Below are 24,986 nucleotides of genomic sequence, written 5' to 3' on the forward strand. Positions count from 1 at the left end.
GTTAAGGCGATCAAGTGACTTCTTACTCACCTAAGGAGTACCTGGTGCACCTCGACGGCGAACGAGGTGAAGAGGGACGCCAATGCCAGCACGAGACCGCCAATCACTGCCGTAAGCCTTGTACTTCCTCGACGACACGCGCCGACGACCAATGGAGCCGAACCACGGGAGACCGCAGCACTCAACGCTCCCACCCACGCTGAAACATTAATTCGATAGTTACTTAAGGATACGCTGGTAAACACTCGAGAGAGGGGGTATGCACCGAGCACTTTCCACACTCGTGTATCTTTACCGAAACGTGTAAACAGCCTCTGGTAACGGTGGTTTATTATCGGAAATTTAATTTTCGATTCAGAGCGTCGCCTCGAGTGCTCGAGGAACCCGGCTCGGTCTCTTCCACGAGCCCCCAAACAAAACTTCAATTAGAACTCGGAAAATAAAAGGTAACCAAAAGTCGCGCGAGATACATCATCGATTACGATCGCTTTTATAACCGCTCGAGCAATTATTTATATCACTCCTTGTCTCGGATAGCTCGGTTTACACGTTATCGCAATTTCGTAGCTCGTTATTAAATTCCGTAACACTTGTTCGCTGAAAGTAAAGTTTAACTAGGAGACAGACCTCCGGCTTAAAATTTATCCGGCCCGTCGGCGTCTGGGCGAGTATCTCTCGCAATTTATTTTCATATCGAAATTACACGGCGCGGCAATTGCCGCGCGGGATTAAACGCGGACGATCCCGAGGGTGTCCAATCCACCGGTGACGTTCCCTTTGCAGGCGAACGTCGACGTTCCAACGAGAGACTTTGACGGCGTGCCTTCGTAAAGTGGCGGGTCATTAAACAAAACGGGAAAGAAGAGAAACGGCGAAACTAGCTTAGGAGGAGAGGAGAGATCGGGTCTCGTTTAGTTGCCTGCTGGTGCACGATGGAGCGAGGGAGGGTGTAGTGAAATGTTCCCGGCATTTCAAAAATTGTGTACAATCTCGAACGCGCTAGGCACCTGCTCGCTCCTTTCGCGAGCGGTCTATAGAATTTTCGAAGCCAGACCCAGCGAGCGTAGCGGCGTTGGCGCTCAAGTTATTCCTCTTTTACGGTTAATTAGGAGACGGTGAGAACGGCCCGGTGCAATTCAACCGGCCAATTCGTGTAATTAAACACGCGGGACAGCCTTTTTGTGTTATGATTTTCTAATTAGTTTCCTCGGCGAAAAGCTTAGAGTCGTGGAAATCTGCAACGCAACGCGGGAGAAACTTCCATTTTCCCATGGTTTATTTTCCATCGCTCCGCGCGACATCGACCTTCGAGACGACGCGGGGCAAACGACCAGGTGGAGTCTTCCGGCGTGCGCGAGCTATTCGGGACTTTATTGTTCGAGGACGCGCTCGTTAGAGGAACGATCCCGGGGAACAATATAGAAGAAACCTCGGGAGATTTCGCCACGGGAACGCAGAAGTAATTAACGATTCGAGCGGAACGACCCTCTCTCTGGTAGCGAGCATTAATTAAAGTAACGTTGTTTGCTCTCGCGAGCTGGGATTGTTGTACTCGTATGACCGGGTACGAGGCGTAGCGGTATGCCTGGTACGGACATCCACTCCTCTGTCATGGCACGATTCCATTCTGGTCGGGAGGATGGATGGTGTTGCGTTTCTCACTCGTATACCCTTTACAATTCCGCGTTACCTGCATGGATAACTAACACGACGTTCTATCTATTCGTTTAAAAACGATCACCGATGCGTCGCGCTCGTCTGATCATAGTCGACCGTATCTACTAACGTTTCGTGATCGTTTCGTTACCGAAACACTCGCTCCACTCGTCGGGCTACTGATGCCGTATTCTACTTGGCCAGACACGCGTCATCCTATTCTACTTACCGTACTCGCCGTACGGTAAGAGAGCTGTTCGATTCCGTAAACGTTCCTATTCAACGTGTCCGCGCGTAAATGTTCCTCGTCTACGAGATCACCCGCAGCCAGTACCGTTCCACGTGTCCGCCGTAAACGTTACCATTCTACTCGTAGAATAAAAATTTGCTCCAAAGACAAGGAAAACTCGAGCTCGTTATATCGTTGCTACGGTCGGAGTGACTTCTCGATCCAGCCACGAAAAATATTCCACTGGTCTGACCATATACGCGGCTATTTCACTTGCCTGGTTCGTGCGCGAGGCGATTCTACTCGTTTGTCCGTGCAAGGAACGATTTCAGCGATTCGTACCTCGGTGGTTCACGGTATCAAGTATTTATTGTTCTTTCATCAAGCAGACGCGAGCTTCGATCTCTTTCTGATCGATTTCTGCGGAAGATTCCAGATGTTTCGCGCGGTAATGCTTACTGCATTATTCATCGACCGGGTTGAACGTGCTTCCTTTATTCCCGCATCCTTCTGCCTAGGTCCCCCGTCCTCCATTTTTCTTTCTCGTTCGGCGATAGCGTGGAACACCGGAGCCAGGAGAAACTTGGTCAATAATTTTCGCGGGTATTAAACGAACGGAAGGGCTGCGACGTGTTCTCATCGATTTCTAGTTAGGCCGTGAGATACTAGCGAGACCTGATAACGCCGATAAGCACGGGCCTCCGATGCGGTTGGGAAGTTAACGAGACCCTCGTCCGTTCGAGGTTTCTTCCGTTCTTGTTTCTGGAACAAGGCCCTTGAAATTGCTATTTTCATTTACATCCACATCTACAAACGACTGTTCTATCGCTTTACAAAGTACCGAGAGAGAAAAAACGAGGAAAGAACGAATTTCCCTAAACGCGAGACAAACGTTTCTGCTTAATTCTTCGAATGTTCGAACGATGTTTCCTCAGGAGCGTAGATTTCTTTCCGAACTCGAGGTGCGCGAGTAATCATATCGCTTGGAAAAACATCCGGAGAAGTTCCGAGAGCGAAAGGTTTCGTATCAGATTTTTATCGTTGGAAGTTCCCGCGAGTCCGTGATAAAACTCGCAAACGAACGCGAACGGAAGAGCAGTAGTATCAGGGGGCCGCGTTTAAAAAGCAACCAACGAAAGCGAGATTTACAATCTCTCCATCTTTTTCGCATGGGACCGGAACCGTCCGAATCAGTTTCGAGCGACATTTCCGCGCGTAGGAAATTCCTTTCGCACGCTTTGTTCGGTTTCAATCTCGAACCCGCAAGTGCCTGCAAACTGACCGACTTTGACCCTCTGAGAGAACCTCGTTTCCCGTGTTTCCTTGTCCCTTTGGTAAATTTAGAGCAGTTCGAATCGCTGGCAGCAACGTTGTTCTCGAAACTTGGCCGTCGCGAACTTTTTTATCATTTACCTCGGCTCCGTGTCCGACTCGATTCTCGTTTCGTTCGCCGCAAGACGGACTAGTTCTCGGCGAAAATTATTTTTTGCACTATCGATATCAGACGGTTATCGCATCCGAGACTCGGCACGCAACGATCGCGAAGGGATCAAACGAAGCGTCGATCGGTGCGCGTGTCACGGAAAATAGGAATTTTCGTTAACGAAGTCTTCAATTTACGCGCCTGTTCGGCCGTAAGGCGCGTGAATCGTGAATTATTGGCAGCCTGTACACGTGCTTCATCGATTTCCTAGTTCGGCTGGTGAGATGCGCTCGTTCGCCGACAATTTGGAACCGCTCGAGGTCATCGTCCTCCGCCACTCGATCGAGTTTCTCGCGCGGTTCCAAAGCCGGTTTCTCGCCTAGAATCTCCTCGTTGAAAAGTTTCGCTCGTCGTCGTGCTCGTCGCGAATATTAATAATCAGCCGGCATTCCTATTAATGTGTTTCTGGCTGGGGAGAAGAACTTTCCTCGAAGGAACTGGATGCTCCCGGAATTCTATTGTTTAAGCGACCATTGTCGTGCGCAGTCTATGAGCTGCCCTCGAAGGAGCGATTAAGGGGGATAGTCCGTTGCGCACCCTTGGTCGAACGAGATCGACGAATAATGTAAAACCTTTTAAAAATTTCGGAGGACAGAGGCCGCGCAGCGGAGGAAAGCGTTGCGTAAAACACGCAAATTGAAACGATACGCGATTGTACGCGATTCGTTCGCGTGTCGCCGATCGCGAAACAGGGGAAAAACTGAAAAACGAACGACCCAAATACCATTTTCGGATCACGAGTCGCCCTTCGACGACACGAAATCCGCGATATTTGTCCCGCGTTGAAAGCCGTGGCGGCGGTGGCAGTTGCATTTTTCCGCGCTCAGTCGCTTAATCCGCAAACAGAGAGTCCCCGGGGAACAAAGATTTCGCTTGGAAACGGTTGATCGATCGAACGTTTGATCTCCTTCGAGGAAGACGCTCGAAACCAAGACATCCGTTCCCAAGCTCGCGGTTTCTTTCGAATCGAACGGGACATCGGTGCGTCCCGTTTAATCGACGACAAATATTTTTCATCGATCCTCGACGTTGTTTACCTGGCTCACGGGCAGACCTGACAAGCTCGATAAAACGAACGAACGACAAACGAGGCGTAGAAACAAAGGAAACTGGAACGGCATACAACACCCACCGGATTAATTAAATCGCGTTAGCAAACGCAATTGATCCAGCTACGGTGGTAATTCACGTGCGAAAACGCGGCCGTCGACCGAGCGAAGAATTGGAACTGACATTTCGGTAGCGTCGATGAGGACTTCCCTCTGCGCCGGAGCAGAAAAAACGACAGCATTTTCGAGCGCGTCGAGCGAATTTGCGTGACAGGTCGTATGCGCGAGAGCGATGATGTTATTACGCAAAATAGGGGTACGAGGGTCTCGCCCTCGTGGAATCTCGTCTCTCGCCCGTTATTATTTCACGCCTTATTTCATCCTAATATACAAGAATGCGAGTTATGTACGAAGGTACGCCGACGTTCATAAGTCACCCAACATTTCCTCGTCCCCAGCTTGGAAAACGTATCTTAACGTCCGACGTTGTATTCGAATTTAACGTTTGCACAAATACGGTTATATTCGATGACAGGAATCGACGATCGAGATGCCAGTCACGAATGAATAGGGACACCCCACGTGCAACCGCGCGCTCGCCCTGTCGCGATCAATTTAAAATTCCCTAGGCTCCGCGAACACCTCGATCGAAATTCATCGCACGTTGCCGCCAAACCGACGCGACGCGACGTAACGACCGTTCGAGTGAGCTGGCGACGTAGAAATCGCGAAAGACATCGATCGTTCCGAGTCATCGAGCCGATCGCGATTCTCCGATTCGCGCGAGACAGTGGTCGACCCTTTCACTGGTTTTCGGATGAAATGTGGAGCAACGATTCTCGTCGGCCGTACAGCCCGCGGCGAGGACATCGAAATAATAGGGCGCCGAAGAAAGCAGAAGGGTCGAATGCACTGGCAACTGTCTGTGCGACGGTTACCGTCATTGCTGACGTTTCGTTAGCAAACAATTCCGCGGGAAACGGTTCGTCCTGTTCCCAACGATAATCATCGCCCCCGTTCTCTCCTCGTTCGTTCGACTTTCGAGCCGCCGTTGGAAACATTCGTAATATTCGGCCATTGTCCGAAAGTTTGTTGGATCGCGCGTTGAAGGATCCCACGGATAAGGCTTTAGAAATCCCTGCGCCCAGGAGGACCGGGAGTCGATATCCTCTTGGCACGGAAAATCGAGAATCCTACATTTGCCATCGGCTGGCCGACGATAAAACCGTTAGCTCGCTGCTGAATGTTCTACTCAAGTTTAGACGAGTCGAGTTCTATAGTAAGGATGCACAATTAACGCCAACATTTTTATTTCTAACCAATTTCATTCGATTCGAACGAAGCAATTCTCGATCAATTTCCTCGATTCTATCGCCAACGAAAGAGCTCGCGACGAAAACGTTGTTTCGAACGGTTTGCAACAGACCTTGGCTGTTTGTCGACCAGCACTCGAGTCTCGAGTGGCTCGGGGAGTCTTTTTTTTCGAAAAATCTGACCTCGATGGTTGAATACCGACGCTATCGATCACCGAGGTTGATTAGCGGAGCCTGGCAACGTTGTTTCAAACAAAAGTTTGCGTCGGCGAACGTTCCGGTCTCTGTGGTTACGAATCAAGGACTGTTGAATTCCGACTTTACCGTTGCTACTACCGAGTACTGGATACCGCGCTATAGAGAGATACCAGTTTACAAAGAATAGAAGAAACGACAATCTATTTTTTTTCCAATTCAATCTTCGTTGAATTTCGTGCCGTCGCTGGAGGTTTCAGCGAGCCAGTACGATTACTCGCAGAACCAGCGACGAATTCTGTGGCGGTACGATTGATCTCGACGCTGAAAAGAAACACGCATCGTCCACTCGCGTCGAGAACATTGAACAACCCCAGCGAGCGTCTACCCGAGTTTCAACAGGTACCAACCACCGGACTCGACTGGGAGAGGGAATAATTTAAGAGGCCTGACGTTTTTAGCACCACTGGCGAGCTGTAGCAACGAACAAGTCGCCTCGGATTCGTGGGATGTCGCGTTCCCGCGAAACGATCCATTCCTGTAAAATACACCAGGCGCCACGCTTCCTGAATTGTCCACAGACCGGGATGTCCCTGCATTCAACGATTTCCGGTGTCCTCCAATGGCAGGACCGAATCGTAGTACTCCCGTTCGCGTGGAATAAAAATCGGATCTTAAGCCACTTCCACTGGGTCTGGTTTTACAACTCCTCGAAGGAACGGAACGAGCAAGAATTAACGAACATCCATGGCCGTTCTAATAAAGGCACGAAATAAAGCCTGGCAAAGCCTATTTTTTACCGCAGTCCATTACACGGAAGTTTTGATTGCGGTTTGCTCGGATTCAGGGTTTTATTCATGGCGCGCGCCGACTACGCGAATCGTATCCAAGGAAGCTTTCACTCGGCTGAAACAAGATTTACTGCCTGCGAAGTTCTTTGTTCGCGGAAGTTTCGACGATAGCCCGTGGCTATTGGTTCGCGGGTGCGCGAAATTGCATAGAAATCTGTGTTTGATCGGGACGCGATCAAGGCATGTAGTTTGATACCTCGTGTGCTTTCGAATGCAATTTCGACACCTCTTAGGCAACTTACTTCGTTTCTAGGGACCGTAATTCTAGGACCGTAAAGGGAGTGAATTTGGAGATTCGATGCGATAAGAACGTACGCATATGGACAGGAAGGTTAAACGAGTAAAAAGTTTTAAATCGCTCTTAAACTACAAGCTACCTCTAACGTCTAATGCTTGCCAGCCTCGTATAACGGGATCGTGTAGTTTAATAATATGCGTCTACGCGAAACCATATCGCGTAAGTTGCAGCGCGAAGAGACGTTCCGACCGTAAATCCCAACTGTTTCTTCATTGAATTACTCCGCACTCGGTTCACGCTCGTTATGACCGTAGCACTTGCATCGCGGTGTTGCGCGTCGGAGTGTCGTTAATTTTTAATTTAAAAGCCATTTCGCCCATCGCAACTCCCGATTTTTCGTTATTCCATGCGTAACATTCGCCGCGACAACGAGTCGTTAAACGTTCACGCATGGAACGCGAATCTTGGTTGACAAGTCTCGTTTGCCATTATCAACGGCTTCTTTCTCTCTGTAAATTTTAGTGGCCGTCCCGTAATTAGACATTCCATTTGAATCAGTCGCGTCTCATTTTTCGCGGCACTCACCGTCTATGTTTTACGAACAGAAATTACATTTTAATAAATTCGAAAGAGAAACGATTTTCGCATTTAGAGAATTGCCGATGAATACGTCATTGAATCGAACTCGTCGCATATTTTTTTTCCAAGACTCCTTCGGTGAATCATCCGATGAATATAACTCGCTCTCATTTTCGTAAGTTCTATCCGTCGACGTGGAAAGAAGCACACCCGCCTCTTCCCGAGACGCGTTCCAGCTTTTGCTGAATTCGTAGGGAATTCTTTGAGCCTCGGCCCGTTTTCCCGAGGCTGTCTGTTTCCCACGGTCGTATTTATCCGTGTCTCTCGTACTCGAATGCTCGTTTTTCCTTTCGTCGACGTTGATCACGGTTGCGTTTCATTTCCTGGCTCTTCTCGGTCGCAAAACGACTCCGTCGTATTTCGAATTCCGTTCCGCGAGTTAGACGCGCCGTTAGATCTCTCGTCTTTGCTTGGAAACTACTTAGCGACGGAACTGAGGAGGAAATCGGTCCGAATCGTGCGGAAAACGATGTTACTATTAATAAACGACCATTTCCGAATACGAGTTTGAAAGCTACAATTAAAATATACCAAACACGTATCCGCATTTTATGGGAATTCGAAGAATTCCAGGTTCGTCGAGTAAAAATAGAAAAAATCCAGCGATACGTCTGTTAATTCACTTGAAGCGGTATTTCGACGCGATGCAGATCGGATTAATCAGATTTTATTGCATTATAGGCGGATTTCGCGAATAAAAATGCAACGGGTTCTGGTTAATCCGCGCGAATCAAGTAAAGAGGTCATCTGAAACAAATGGATGCCCGGATCAACGGGACGTCCAGATTAATAACGTTCCACCGTATTCGATTCGATTGCTAATTACAAATTACTGCGATGCTAAAATGAAATACGTGGCGAACCTATTGTTCTCGTGTCATACGTTTTCGATGTTTCAATGTTTTTTTTTTGTCTATATTATGAAAACCAGCGAGCTCGTTTATCGTTGGTAAAATTCAAAATGACTCGCCAACTATAACGTTTATAAAATACTAAAAACGTACGAAACAGCGTTAACCGATTAATCTTAATAGCGTCGCCTTAAAAGCAACGTTTCGATAAGACTTTTTATTACTCGATGAAAAGTCCAACGCGGAGAAATAAAGACAGCAATTCCGGAAACAGCGAAATAACATCGTCGACGCAAAGAACGATATTTATCTTGGTTCTTGCTAGCGGTGCTGAAAGAACGACGGTAAAAGTAATCGTCCAATCTGGATCTGGCAGCTTTGAAAAGAAACAAGCGGAATTACACGAAATGTTCGCCCGTTACCGAGCGCTAACGAGCCGAATTCTCCGAAACTGTCGCGAAGACGAGCCCGAAATTCTGCGCGAATTCAATTGTTCGCGAAATCGTGGACAAAGAAGTACGCAGCTTTAATCAATTTCAGAGAAGGAAAGGGGAAAATTGGAAAACAGCGATCACACGGGAACGCGGCGATAGGTACGTCAAGGATCGTTCCGGTGCCAAGTTCTCGAACTCTGGTAATTGTGCCCGGATTACCCGGTGACGTCTGACTGCTCCAGAGAATTATCCGCAGTCCATCCACCGGATCGCGGGGCTCGTCTAGCTGGATAATTATCTGCCGCCACCCACGCCTTTGGCGGATCACGCGGCTCCGTGCTCGGGACATCGAAGCTTAAACGGTTTCTCTGTGAAACGCGAGGTCTTATCAAGACTACGTCGCCCCGCTGCAGCGTTCTAGTGAAACCGTTTCGGCGATAGAGTGCCTCCTAACTTCCGGTCCCGGCGTCGCCGCGCTGTAATTCGCGTGCGGAAGGATCACGTTTCAAGGAACTTCGTCGCTCGAGTCGTGGCTGCGATCGCTGGCGAAGATTCGAAAGAAATTTGCGACGAAATCTCGTTCGGTTATCGTTTTCTTTTTCGAAGATCTGCAGGCCGCTTCCGCTTGTACAGAACCTAGGTCGTTTTTAGATTATCGCTCTCGACCAGATATGTTTTTTTTGAGGAAGAGTCGATAATTGTAGAAAATTGTTTGTGTTTCCGAAACGCGGACGTTTATTTATGTATAGCGTTTGTATTTGAAACACAATTTTATTTATTTATATTTCTTTGTTGTGCTCGGTTATACGCTAACGTAATATTTGTTATCAGTATTAACAGCTCTGTTTACAATTGAGAAAATCGATAAATTTGCAAACAGTGGTTCGCTCCAAGCGTTCTTATAAAATACTGGGATTGGGTATCAATGAAAACCATCCGTGTTTTAGCATCGATAGAAAGTTCGTTCGATCGAATAACGTCGAGGGTGTATTAGGATTTGGATTGGTTACAGCGGTAATTCTTGTTTGGTTGTCTCCCGTTTTCGGACATGATAATTTCAACGTCAAACTTTCGTGTAAAATGAAATTCAGAGACCGTGAGTAAACGTAGCATGTAACATTCGTTACCAGACTCCCTTTGAATGTAAACGGATACCGCTTTTCTCTGAAATTTTCCAGAGTTTATTGCGCGCTCGGAGAGAAAATATCGAAACATGAAAAACATCGAATATGAAAATTTCTCTGAAATACTGTTATGGTCTATTTTCTTCGTCGTTGCGTTCTCTTGTTTAGCTTCAAAGGTAAAACATTCTCTCTCGTAAACTTACGTTACTCTGTCCTTAAATTACACAAACAACGAGTAACCTTGTACGAGAACTGAGATTCCAAGTATCGAATTAGCGTTAGGCTTCGTCGCAGGGAATTAGGGTCGAACGAAAGCCGTTTCGTTTCGTTTAATTCGTTCGTCCTCGATGTCTCGTTCGAGGACAGATCGGAAAAATGTTTAAGGGACGGAGAAAAGCCTCGTTGTCGCGAAGAGATCGTCTTTGATCTCGAACGAGGACAGTAGGACTCGGACGGGTCAAGGATAACTTTGTTCCTGCGAAGATGTGGCCAGCGATGGATGAACGTCGACCTTCGAGGCACTCGGGAAACATCGTTTAATCGAAGATCTCCAGTTACGATGAAAATTGGACTCGTAACGAAAGCTAAACGACAAGAATTCGGTCGGAGAGAATCGATCGTCGCGGAACTCGGATATTTGCAACTCTGATATTTGAGACCTCGCTGGCTTAATTTTAACTCCCCCTATTCGGTATTAGCCGCTAAGTAAAGAGTATCTAAACAGGGGAACACACTTGTTGCTGACAGTATCGCGTAAAATATCCGATACGTCGGACAGTGATTTCGCCTGTAGAAGACGAGGCAAAATGACAACGCAAAGACAAGGAAACATGGATAACGATGGATGACTGTGCAGACCAGTGTTTAAAACGCTCGTAAGATGCGTTATGAATGAAAATCGCGCGTTCAGGGTGACTGGAGACAAACGAGCAGGAGGGGTAACGCTTATTCGGGGTAAGCGACACGCATGTTTCGCGCTCAGAGAATCAAAGATTAATGGCCTAATCGATGACACGCGTAAAATTCCACGGGCGCATATTCCAGTGGCGTACCAGCTCGTCGGAGGTTTAAAGATCGTCACTGCTGTAACGATTTGCTACGTGAATTGGACTCGCGCGAATTAAAATCTTTGTATTTTACAGAATTTCATATGCCGTTGTTTCATACACATTTTTTAAATGTCAAGACTCATTTAATTTTAAAGCGTGGCTGCTTAGTTTCATGTAAAAACGCATACATGCCTGGGCGTGCACTCGCGCTCGTAAAAAATGTAAAAAATAGTTACGAGTGCGCGAGCACTGTCCGACCAGATGAGAAAATCGATCCGTACCACTCGGTACATTCGAAACGAACATGGGTATCTACTCGTGTTTTCGTTTATTTCTAACTTTATCGACACGTATGCGAATATTTAGCGATACTCCTCTTTTATTAACCTTCCCAGCATACATCAAGGTTTCGCTTTTATTTCCCATATTCGAAACTGTACCGTAAATTACGCGGTACCTATATACGTATATTTACATCACCGTTGACTTCGCGTATGTTTCTCTATCGTCGTTGTTTTAGTTCCACATCGGATCTCTCTCTAAAATGCCTGATCGCTCTCGCGTTCAATTATCGAAGTCGATGCCGCGGATCCCGAGTCGAAATAGCACGGACGGGAAAATAAATGCGATCATAAGTTCGATAAGCGGCGCACGTACGAGCGCGCAGTCGTTCATTCGATTTCACCTCTGATCTTCGAATCGACGAAAACGATTTTAATCGGGTCTGACCATCTGTTTTCTAACGGCGAACACGTTTTCCCGGGTAACGTTTTAAGTCCCTTTATCGCGAACAACTCGTTCGTTCAACGAAAGTGAGTTCCAGATTCACTGCGGAGAACACCAGAAGCGGACTGCTACTCGATGAAGTGAAAAAGTATTTCCCAGGCGGCGTTTTCCAATCATCGCGAACGCTCACTGGACTCCTTTGAAGGTCCTCCTCGAGTCCTGCTCGCGAGAAACTCTTTCACGGGACGAAGAATATGTCGCGTAGGATCCACTTTGGGAAATAAAATCGACGTTTAATCTCTACCTCCCGAAACGTCCTCGCGACCCTTCGGTTTTCTACCTTTTTACCTTTCTACCTTTTTACCTTTCATTCGAGAGGAAAAAATGTTCCAGCAGCGTGTCTAGCTCGTAAGACTAGATCCGCGACTTTGTTCTGTCTGGTGGTGCATGTTTCTTTAGCGAGCAGAGTCTCGATGACAGGCCTTCACGTTCGTCTATTCTTCCTGTCCCTTTAGTCGAGAGGGACATTTCAACGGAGACAGCCTCCAGCACCCGTGGCAATGTATCTCGTAATCGGTATCGATGAGAGCGACTGTTAGCGTTCTCCTTCGTGGTTGGAGCAAAATTCACGAAACATTGTCGCAACGTTCCGTACACATCAAACGACAACAGTCCTCGAGCGTCGGTGCGACTCGAATCTTCGATATTAAAAAAGAAAATTGTCGTCCAAGGACGCGGTTTCTTTCTTCGAACAAAAGCTCGAAGATTTACCGCGAGTTTTACTCGTAAACCCCCTCGCCTTCGATGCGTCACAAGGAGAAAACTTTGGCCCGGGCCAAATAATAATGCCGCGTCTATTGTCGCCCGCCACAGGCGACTCCTCAACTTTCCCGTCGCATTGTTTTAATTATCGTTACATCGCGCCGCGACCGTTTCAGGAATCTTTGACCCAGATTTGCTGAATGGCGGCGTAACGAGTCCGTTAAAAGCTTCTTCCGCGGATCCCAGACGGCCCTCTGGATAAGGGAACTTACTGACCACGTTTCAATTGTTCGAGGGAATAAGTCCGAGGACTTCTTCATCGTGGGAAGGGAAAAACAGCGGAGACGAGACTTTTCTCGAGCCTCGAGTTCCCCCTCCCGATGAATTTCCCGTTATGCGGAAATCCCATTAGGCGAACGACCAACTTTTCTCCGTGCAACGATCGCGTCTCGGAAACTTTTCTCCGAGAATCTTTAAGAAATCGCCGCGCCTGTTCCGCGTAAAATGGAGATTCGGTAATTCTCGCCTACGAGCGACAACTTTTACTCCCCGATTCCAGAAATATAATCGTCACCCTTCGCTCTCGATACCGCGTTACGCTATTATTCTTTTTCCAACCGCGGAGCGTTGCAAAAATTAAAACGAATTACTCGACGCGACTCGCAAAGAAGCGGAGCGATCGAAAATAAAAGAGACTTGTTATTTTTTCGGCTGCGGTAGCCGAAGTTCGAGGAGCGAAACTACCTTGCAAAGTTTCACCCCCCTCTGGTGCCATCTTCGAAAGTACCAAAGGTAGACGGAAGTTTTCCGAACAAAGTTTTTACGACTTACGAAGGAAAATAACATGACGTACACGTTGACAAGTAAATTTAATAAGGAGATCGAAGGTACCTGCTGTTGCAAAGATTTATTAGCAATCGAATTCGCGAACCTGTAAGTTTTCGTTAAAATCGACGACGGACACTCTGCGTCTGTTCCTCGTTAACACGAAGAAATTGTGTAATACCAAGAACGACGAGTAAAGTAGGTTAGGTGTTTCCGCCTTTTTACCTTTTAAAAGCGAGCCGATAGCTCATCGCGGATTATATACCGCGATAGTGAAATTGTAATGGTGATCGAGCACGGTGCACGATATAACCGACCTTGAATCTTTAACCTTCCAGCCTCGCGCAGGACTATTCTTGTTATCAGTTCATGCGTAGCTGAATTGTGCAGGGTGTCTCGTAACGCGAGGGAAGTACGTAAGGGTGGATTTCATTGTCGAAGACATGCTTTAGGGTTTAAAATGCAAAGTCTCGTAGTCGTAAAATTAAAGAAAACTACGCTCCAGCTAGGTCCTCGACTTCTTCTCGAGACTGGATTAAGGGCTCTCGAGGTTCGACGTACGATTTTAACCCTTCGCACTCGACGACGTTTACGTCGTCGAATGGCGACCGGGAGTCGCCACACAGGCGAAGTGGTTATTTTGCGGACAGTCGCGAGTATCGAGACGAATCTCAACCCGACTGTAATCTTCGATTTACGACGAACCAGCGCAGCACCGTCGAATATTTAACGAGCTCCGCAATTTACAGGGACGAGTATAATCTACCGTCTTCGCTGGAGCACCGTCGAACGATCGCTATAAATACAGCGAACGAAAGTATACTAATAGAGGGAACAAGGGAAGCCTTATTGTGAAAAAAAAAAAATGAAAGGAGGCAGAGCGAAGGAACGAAAGTTTTTCAAGCTCGTGCTGGCGTAATACGGAAGAAGCGCAGGAAGCGGCCGGCGTGTAATCGATGGACGACGTCAGACAACGTTGTTAACCGTACCGCAACAACGGACGCAAAGTTTTGTCGTAAACGTTTGCTACCGCCAGGCAGGAAGCGCGATGGGAAACTTTTTACTTCGTTGTTGAAACGGTCGAATGCTTTTTGAATTTTCTTCTCCTTGATTAAAATTAGATCGTAGCGTAGAAAATAAAATTCAATGAAAGTACGCGATGGTGTATACCGACCTTGAACGGAACGAACAGCCATTTCACCTTTGATATTCGACGAAACGAAGTAGCAACAGAGATTAAAGAATGATTACGTGGCGGAGCAACGCGAAGCGATCGCAGCCAGGATTTCGAGTAAGAAAATTTATCGAACGCAGACAGTTCGCTAGGTTATTCCTCGTGAGCTTTGACTACGTCTAATTTCGACGAACGAAGAAATGTATAACTCTGGCGGAACTGGGTCTATCCCGGACTGGTCTCTGAATCCTCGTGAATGCAGCCTGCACGTGCATCCAATAGCGCGCCGTCGTTCTCTACATCACTGAAAAGAAATCCCCGAAGCTTCTGCTTTCTTACGTGTCTACCGGTTATATAACTGTATACCGGACCTGCCTGTCGACGCAACCAGTATCAAGCATCGAGGAGATCATAATGACACTCGTCGGAGTCTTGTCTACCGATGCGCGTTCTCCTCGACGATATTACGTCAGGAGTACGTTCGAAGAGTCGATCAAGTTTTATCTCGATTCATAACTTACGATTACACGATCTCGATCATTTTGCGATAATAACGGGACGTCGCGGGAAAGCTCTGCGAAGAATCGCGAATTGTTCCTGTTTCATCGTATTCCTTTTGCAATCGAATATCTAGCCACGGGAGGCTATTAGAGGAACATCGATATCTGCGTCCGGTTATCAGCAGATGCGCGATAGGGAAACGAACGCTCGGAACGGCTTGCGGAATACACAAAGAGGTACTTAGCTTAATGGCGATTGGCTATTTGAATTCGATTTAAAATGACGAAGGTGTTTTCCGTTCCCGTTTCTCATAATTCGTGCGCTTTCGAACGCTGAATTAGCGGTTAAAAATCACTTCCGTAGAAATTAACGTCGACCTTGAAATGACCTCTATCCGAAATTTGTTCGACTCTAACATCGTGGATCGTATCCACCCATCGCGGGGTACTCGAAGTAAGAACCGCGCGGTCCGTATCACGCAACGACACCTGACGATCCAATATGCAGCGGAGATACATCGCGCACTGAATCCTCAATGAACGCGCACCGAGGGATCCAATATGCGGTTCACGCAATCGCGAGATTTAATATCCAACCACGGAACGTCATTAAAGACGCACAGAACGTCAGCGCGAGTCTCATTCGACGCTCGGTCGTCGGCGACGGTCTAATAAGCTGCCGCGTCGCTTCCTTGATTTCCCTGTTTGCTGGGAGCACGGGGGAGGGCTTTGTGCGTCCCGACGACGTCGTCCCGATGGCGTCCCGCGTCTGACGCTGTCCTCCAGCGTCATTGTACGACTCGGGACGTAATATTCAACGGACGATAAACAGTAACAACGTTACACGCAAAGTTGGAGTAGAGAACAGCGCAACGATAATAGGAGGCGGGTGTTCTTCGGGAATACACGAGACCGGGGTTTCGCTGCATCCGGTAATTGTATTGCGAAATGCGTCGCGCACCCGCGTATATCGATTTGCCATTCGTACCACCGCAAGGGAGGCAGAGACGTAGCGAGGGGTCCGATTCGATTATCGACACGCGTGTCGCCGCGGACCGCGAGTCGAGGGACGCCAGGTTCTGCAGCTGCGAGCTCGCGAACTCGCGGAAGTTGTTTGCTCGATCCGCTATCGACCAGAGTCTCTTTAATCTATTTAACCAGCGACAGATCTTTCTCTTCCTCCGCCCAGCAGACGACAATTTAACGCGACAATGCATTCGGTAACAATTTGTGCTTCGTTGAAATTGGAAACAAAACGAAAACGCTGGATAGTCGAAAATCCCAGGAAGCTCGTTTCGTCGACCGTTAATCGGGGTCGGTTGAAAATCTCCCCGGACACTGACGGCTCTTCGCGTTGTAAATTAAAAAACGCCGAATCGCGGCCACGTTTCGCGGCACGACTCGGCGGGGTCGATCGGTCGAATCGAATCGCGGGAAACCGAAAATGTCCGACGTGCGACGTTCGACGTTTCGTTTCGTTTCGGTAAATTTCGTTGGAATTGCGTCGAATGCACGCGTCGTCCGACGCGTGGACATGACACGGGAACAGCGACGTAGTTTACCAAGCGCTGCTAGTCTAGAGGATCCGTGAAAATCCCATTCCACCAGACGAGGTGGAAATTGAATGTCATGGGTCGCGGGGAATCCTTCGTGACGGACAGAAAGCGAACAGCTAGCTGATCCTGAATAATAAATGCTCGTTAGGAGAGCGAGCATTGAATCGTCCATCCAACGAGCCACTCTTTTAGGTGGTTGAATTTTTCAAATCACGCAGGAGAAACGTGGATTCGCGACGAACTTTGGACCTAGAAGTAATCAGCGAGAGGACGGAGAATTTTTCTGGAGAACTCCTCTTAAAGGTCGCACGTATCGCGAACTCCCTCGTAATGACTATTCGCCGAACAAATATTTTATCATCCGTAAGAATATATTTGCATTTCCTTTTTCTTTCGAGAGCTTTACTTTCCGCGAGTACATTTCATAGATAATACCGTATTCCGTTGCACTCGGGCGTCGGTGCTCGCACGGTTCCGCGAGCACAACGTTCTCGCCACGCCATTTTCCGTAATCGGTGAAAAAGAAGAGGAGCATCGGGAATCCCGGGAACGCCATTAATATCGCAAAAACGTATTCCGGCGCGAATAATCGCCGTGTGATATTTAAAAGCGGGCATCGGGTCGCGTTCGTGATATTTTAATGAAAACTACCGGATCGCGGGCCGCAGCCACAACTTTCAGAACACTGTACGAATTACACAAGAGTGTCTCCACGCTTTGAAAGAATGGTTTACACGACCTATTTCGTAAAATCCGCGGAAAGAAATGAAAAATTGTTGAATCCGAAAGAGGATTACCGAGAGCGCGGCAGAGGATGACGATAACTTTCGCGAAAACGGAATATTCTTTGGGTTTCCGTTCTCGCGCGACTCGTGTTTCCAAATATTTAAAATCTTCCGCGTGTCGCAAAACCGCTGAAACTTTACTCGTTTTCCTCGTTTTTCCCGCGGTATCGCCATTGGCCGCTGCTACCACGATTTCCGAGGCGAGTCGTCTTTAAATCCACTCCCGGCGAACAGCGGTGTTTTGCTCTCTTTAAAAGCAAGAAATGCCGGCGCTAGTATCTCGCGACAGGTCTCCCGCAACTCGAGACGGGAAACTCGCGAGTCCCGCGATGTTTCAGTTCGCGAAGATTGAGTGCAAAGTTCGATTCGCGTCGATGCATATCCCTCGACCTATAGACAGTTCGATACTCTTTGGGGAAAAGTTTCGGTAAAGTCCTGGCGAGTGTGAAACAATCGAGTGATTTCAAGAGGACGCAGAAGTGCACTTTTGCAACGTGCGAGAAAATTAACGCGGTGACATTTTTCAACGATGTACCGGCACTCTAGTATTTTAAGCGACGACCTTTGTCCCGACGCAAAGGTTCAGCCCGCGGCTTGCCCGTTTCTTCGGAGTTTGTCCCCCACGAAAGGACGCAATTTCCATCGCAATAAAGTTGATCGGTCGTTCGAACGTTAAGGATGTAATTGGCCATGATATTCATTTACTTAACAACGGGTTGGTGACCTTTAGCTTACGTACTAAAAATAAAAGCCGTCAACCAGTTGCTGGCTCGTCGGTATCAGCTCGCTGGTATCGTAGCTCGCTTTCAGAATCGGACTTTCAGACGTATATACGAAACATCCGAGAAATTCGTCTTGTGCTCTTTGAAAGAATAATCGGTATTTAGATCTAACCACGTAGCCGTGTCGCGAGAGAACACTCGAGCGAGGGATCCAACGAGCACGGTGGCCCAAGGAGATACCGATCCTCGAATTCGCCGTAGACCGTTTCGAGTGTCTCGAGGATTTTCGTGAGCTGTACGTGCGATATTGTTGGAATAACCTAGAAGATTCCACTTGGACGATTCAAAGTTACAGAGATCGCGTGCGAGAACGTCAATTGTTTCGCGAAGTGTACGGAAAAATAATAATCTGTAAAAAAGACATAATCGCGTTTGTCTTACGACGAGCAACTACCACGATAACGTTCGCGATCGCGTTCGTTACAATGTATTTTTGATTTATAACGCGAACCAACCGAGAGAAACGGAACGCGATATCGATATACAGTAATTACTCATTAAAGGTAATTAATTGCCCCAATTAACCCGATGAAACTCTCCATCGAAATTCCATAAACGTACCTCTGAGGTCTGCTGAAAACATCGATGCGATGCCAATCCGTTCTCTGGTGCTTCAAAATTTTCGATCAAACTTTGGTAAATATCGACAGTTTGAATAACCCGAGGGTTCGCTCGTAATACATGTTTAATGAAAAACAACGTGTACACAGTTCAATGGAATGAGCGCTTGCGGTAGTGTCGAGGTCGTATGCGCGAGAAACTTTGTAATTGGGGTGCAACTAAAATGTAGTATCTAGAATGTAAAAGCTGGCACACGCGAGAAGACATTAATCTGTTCGTTTTCGAGAGTAGAAAAAAATGTCACGTCGAGAGGAAACGCCTTACGCTTTTCTATCGCGTGAGCTTCGTAGCGACTAAGTTTCCGCCTTTTGACCTCTAATCTCGCAACCTGTTAAGCGACTTTTAACAGTCCGCTGCTTAGGAAAATGACCGACAAGAACGCGCTTAATGTCCTCTTGGGATCGCTTCCGAACGGTATTCGAGTGACTACGAGACTTAATGGAATACGAAAACGTTTGGTTTCGGTATGGGAATTCCTATATTTTACGATCAATAGAGACGCTACGAATGGCCCCGTGGAAATGGCTAATTCAATTATGAATCGAAATGAAATTAAACGTACACGGAAATTTTCAAGAAAATTCGCCGTTGATTCGGCATAATTTAAAATGCTCGATGGGCTCAGAAAAGATCGCTTTAAGATTTATTTGCGACAGACTGCGAACGCGTGCTTATAAATTAAACGAACGAAACTCCATAAATTATTGACTTCAACGGGTCCCCGAGATTCCTCTGAAATATTTAAAATACGACTTCGTCGCGTCGCACGGGAAGATCGATGGTTCGGTCGCGCTCGAAGTGCGATATATTGCCTCAGGGTCGGCCCAATATTGAATGTATCGTAATTTTTACGTAACTTGGTCCCCCTCCCCCATAAATTACGAGGTCGTCCACCGACGCGGAAACCACGTAAATATACCGATCGATCGGACTTTACAACTCGCAGCCGTATGATGTATACCAGATAACTAAGTAGAGTAGGTCAACGATAAGCTCTTCGCCTCCCAGTATCTATCAGCTGTCAGCCGTGGAAGTCCTATCAAACTGTTCGCGGGTCTCTGGGCGGCCATTATTTTTCCCTCGCCTTTAAATAAACCTCGACTTATCGAGGACTTCCGTATTTCATGCATTATCGAGAAAAAGCCGCCCCCGTAGGCCTCGCAGTCCGCCTTTTTCGAGCCACTCTCATCGTCTGACCTTAATACCCCCGTTCCCCTGATGTTTCGATCGCAGACCACCTTAATGGACCCGTTAAATTCAACCTATGCATCCTGACATCCAAAACTTCCGATAACACCAAAATGGAGATAGAAAGCTATCGAGAAAAAGTACGGCATACGCGATAATAACAAAACAAAATCAACGAACGGTCGACTGAAACCAATTTATGCTTATTATAAAATAAAATAGCACCTTAATTGTGTTTATCGAAAAATTACGAAGCGACTATTATTATTGACACACGTCGTACAGTTCACGAGATAACGACAGTCCTCTTAACTGTAACCCAAGCCTGACATCTGTCGATTCAATTTTATCGAGACCGACCCTCGAATCTCTGACATCTCTCCACATCGATAAAATGCGAATACTTTTCCAGAACTTGTCGCTTTCATGCTTTTCGAAAAAATTGCTCGATCACCGTGGTACAAGGGTTCCTTACGTGCCTCTGCCCTTGTAACGAGGGATGAAATTCACATCACGTTCGCTTGCTTGATTGCTTCCTCGATCCCGTTAAAAAAAAAAACAGTTTACTTTAAATTCTGCCTCGGCCCTATTATTAAATAACGGTCGCGGGAAAAATGCACGTCGTGATTCCGTCCGAATAAATCTCTCGTCACGCTTTCACGCGATGGCTCGTACATTTAAACTATTCTGTAACGAAACGATCCCTCCTCCTTGCTGCCTCGAAAAATTTAAAGTTATCTAAGATTACGTCGTTTATCTTTCTCTTCTCGCTCGTTGATCATAGTCTGACACGAAACGAGTACATACCTAAGATTACGAACAAGAAAATCGTTAAATGCGAATTCACTTGGCTGGGTTCTGAACCAGCGAATTCCCTAATCTCTCCTGAAACCGCCAGGCGATAAAACATTGTTCAACGAGGAGCACCGAGAGTCTTGTTCTTGCGCGAAAGACTCCGGACAAAGGAGAGGGCAAAAGCATAAGAAAGGAGACTTACCCAAATCCATATGGTGTTCCTCGCCGAAGTGTCGAGCGGCATGAACGTGAAGAAGCCCGAAAGCGAGCTGCATTCCAGTAGTGAGCAACAGGGCGAGGAAGCCGGCTGCGCAGACCAGCCAACCCCAGCCTCCCTCTGGATAGAAATGCGTCCGCATGCCGGCGACGTCTATGCCTGAAGGGAAAGATTACGCTCTTTACGATTCGTCGTTAAATCGCGTCGTCGTGTGCTCGCGAACCCGGACAATCGCGCCCGTGCAAACAGCTCACTTGTTCCGTCTTCCGTTTCGATATTTATGCCTCTATAAATTGTTACGAAAATTCCTAACGACGGCGACGGAGGAAAGGCAGTCTAGTCGAACGGGATACGAGTTTCTACGATGCGAAAGTGACATAGTTTACGTACTTTCGAGTAATTCTCATTACCTGGCCGACGAATGGTGGCTGGCACGCAGCGATGAAGGCTCCTTAAGTCTCCGAGCACCCAATTGTTGTTACCAATTATGCTGCCCTCGGGATCCATGTAACGCATCCGAGTGTCTGCGGAAAGAGTTTCAAATAGAATAAAAAAGGACGGGGGAGAATTCGAACGCGGGAAAGCAAAGTACGACATCGCGACCGATCTTTTTCGAGTGTCGTTGCGATGCAAATCGAGACCGTCGCGCGGATTAAACCAGACTCCAGGATTACGTTCGCCTGTTTTTGCGTAATTCAACGATATATTTGCAGAACTTAATTACACCGAGAACACGCTAACGGACGGGACCAATGAATTTACGTCGCGGCTTGTTTTGCGCGCGGATTAAGCCCGGCGATAAAGATAAATACTGTTTACTCTGAAATGGACATTATTAAAGCAAGATCTTGTTGGTGCATTCAAGACACTGCTAATTTCCGTGAAAAACGTGTTCGCTCTTCTACTATTCGCCTATAAATTCGAGATTATAACGATGGATAGTCGAGTATTTTCGATCCACTCTACTCGTCTCTCCCGTGACGTGCCTTATTCCATTAGCGAATCTATCGCTTATCTCGCCACGCGCAGTCTCTAGATTCTGCTCGTTCCGGCCGTTGACAGGACGTATTTCGGCCGGTGACGGGTATATTTTTCACCGAACATCTGAAAATGATCGTTAACGGCGCGAAGACGATTTTCTCTCGACAACGAGAGACAAGATATTTTCTTGACGTATTCTCTGGCTCGCGGCAGCTGGCAACGCCGCATCTGCATGCTACAGGCAGGGGATGAAACGAGTTGAAAGAAATGAAGAGGAAAAAGAAGAGTCCAGAGGGCTAGATAAAAGTGCTCGTGAAAAGGTGATGCTGGTCGCCGCTGGAGGAGGCGTGGTGTGCCAGACCGTTGGTCGAGGGTTCGAGAAATCGGGTCGATGACATTCAACCAGAAGAGCTGGAGAATTTTCGTAAAATTCAGGAAATACTTTCCGTCGGTTTTCGAATCTCGTCCGGAGTAAAAGAGACGTGAAACTTTGAAAGAGTATCGAGGAAAAAAAAGAAGGCGACGAATCGAACGAACGAATTTCGCTATTTTTTCGTAAACTTTGCACGCTTGATACTTCTGGATTAGATTTCCTGTAACTTGGCGTACAAAAGAACTGATTAATGCACTATGCGCCGAGGAGAGAATGGAAGAGAGAGAATTTTTTTGTCTGGAGTAACTGATAACATAATGCCGGAGGTCGGGCTGCGAAAGCGAGTTAGCAAAAGAGACGAAATATTCTTAATTACCCTGCGCCAGCGTGAAGGAGATAAGCGTATTAGTCGGCCAAAAAATGGGCTGCGGGGTGAAAAATGAATCGGGAAGACGGAGATCCTGCATCAGAAGGGGTCGCTGGATAAATTGCGAACCTTCGTGACCGGTGAAATTGCCGCGAAAGGAATTATGAGGCTTTTTCGGCTGTGGTAAAACACCGAAACCACCATAAATTTCCCCGCTGATGCAAAATCGACGCGGACTGTGTCATGACTTTCTTCTGAAAATGAAAGCGAGAGGATTCCTATCGTCCATTCCTTTTTGTAAGCAAAATTTACTCGATCGTTGGATACTTTGTCACCGTAATAATGCAACGCTCGAACGGATTGATTCCTCGTAAAATTCATAAACCGTTCCGCATCGTCGAGTGGAGAAACGCTAAGACCTGTTTCGATTCTCGAATCCTGCCTCGAACTCGAGCGAGGAGGATGATGCTCTCCGATTGAAACTTCGAGCTGAAATATGCGCGAGCACGACTGGAGATCCGTTAAAAATTGAACGGCGAAAGGGGTACGAGACAAACACGCGTCTCTCGACGGTGTCGTGGAAACGCGATAGCGTGAAAGAACTTGCAACGTCGAGGAATTCTGAAGGTGATTTAGCTCTCAAACGAGTCGTCCGCGGTGACGCAAATCGCAGTACTTCGCTGGATTCTCGAAACGATATCTACGCGAATCGTGTCAGTTACCGAGAAAATTGTTTTCTTCGATCCGTTGAGACGTTCTGTTCAAGTTGGTACGCGGTTTCTCGAGCGTCCTCGCATTTACTTTATTATTATTATGCGTTTTGCGTTCGAGCATTGCAACTGTTTATCCGAGAATGGAGATGCAAACGAAACAAATGTACCTCGGATGGGTACGGTTAAATAAATGTCGATGCGTCAAACTTTGCCTCGAAATAATATTTTAAGATTATATTTTAAACGATCGTGATATATGCGAATCGGTTTCTATAGGCAAACGCGAACGAGAGACGAAAAACAAACATCGATGACCGGACGAACAAACAGCCTGACCAATTTGTCGAAACAAATTTTGCTGGCCTGGAGAATTCGGAGGCGGTAAATCGAGCGAAAAATACAAAACTTTCCCATCGAGCCGGATATTTCGCTGGGAATTGCGTGCACGCGGTCATCTACATAATGCGAACGAGCAGAGTAATGCCGCGAACGAATTCGAAATCGATTCCCGTTGGTGACGACGACCTCGCGAATGCGATCCATCGAAAGAACTCTCCCAATCGAAACAGAAAATTAAAACGTACCCATTGTCGAATATGCCGCGATTTATCGTGTTAATTCGCCGATATTTGTATTTATCGACGTGGCTCGAACAAAGCAAATTTTATCCTATCCGCAAACCGAGTCTATTCGCGGCTGATTTCGAAAACTACCTTTCGTTTGTGCGACGTGGCGCGTTTGTGCCTTGTAAATTACACGCTAAATTAACGCGGATCAACGTCCTGTCGCTCAATGGATTCCACTGTCCAAACTCGCGCATCGAGAGCTTCACATTTTATTCCACGACCGGTACGCTTCTCGCGTTATTTATATTTCTTTTCGATTGACCAACTTGTTGAATTTGCTAGTTTTTTTGTTCATCGGTCGACGAAAGGGTACACGAGCCTGTCAGCCGTCCTGATAAGCGACTTGCGATACATTGTTTATTTTTCAGCGTGACGCGTGAGATTTTGTCGTTTGTCGCGACAATCGAGCCGCGGAACTCGATTTTTTCCCCATCGAGAAACACGCGCGATCCGAGCGCTAGCTGCGACACGTCCTCGATCCATTTACTTTTGACTTATTGCTTTTTTTTTATTGTTTTCCCTGTCGAGTGGCTGGAATCTCTTTAGAAGCAAGGAACAGCACACCGAGTATTCTCCATAGAATAAAATATTCGCGAAAGAATGATCTCCTCGCTTCCGTGATCGTTCATCCATACAATAACTTCATCGCTGACGCTGTAATAAGATGGATCGCGAAAGAATAATGTCCCGAATGCTGAGCCCATTTCATTGAAAAGTGACAAGTGAAAAATGACGGAAGGAATTCCAACGACACGTGGAGAAATTGAAGTACTTTGGTAGGTGAATTGACAACCGAGGAACGAACAGGATGATTCACGGAGCGTGTGCCTGGCTGCAGGAAAAGTCAGTGTCAGATGTCATCGGCAGCTTTCCGCTGACTCGGA

The 24,986-nt window shown here is 47.1% G+C and overlaps 1 protein-coding gene across 6 annotated transcripts in view; it reads right to left on the minus strand.

Annotated features, from left to right (window-relative positions):
• LOC128881065 (monocarboxylate transporter 10-like) overlaps positions 1–24,986 on the minus strand; it is an 81,621-nt gene that overhangs the window by 16,259 nt on the left and 40,376 nt on the right. For all 6 annotated transcript variants that reach the window (XM_054131740.1, XM_054131741.1, XM_054131739.1 and 3 more), the window contains 3 exons: positions 21,453–21,566; positions 21,028–21,201; positions 31–199 (listed from right to left, as the gene is read on the minus strand). In XM_054131740.1, the coding sequence (XP_053987715.1) occupies positions 31–199; positions 21,028–21,201; positions 21,453–21,566 (457 nt within the window). The remainder of the gene's footprint in view (positions 1–30; positions 200–21,027; positions 21,202–21,452; positions 21,567–24,986) is intronic.

This window comes from Hylaeus volcanicus, chromosome 8, assembly GCF_026283585.1.
Source record: "Hylaeus volcanicus isolate JK05 chromosome 8, UHH_iyHylVolc1.0_haploid, whole genome shotgun sequence".
NCBI classification, from domain to species: Eukaryota; Metazoa; Arthropoda; class Insecta; order Hymenoptera; family Colletidae; genus Hylaeus; species Hylaeus volcanicus.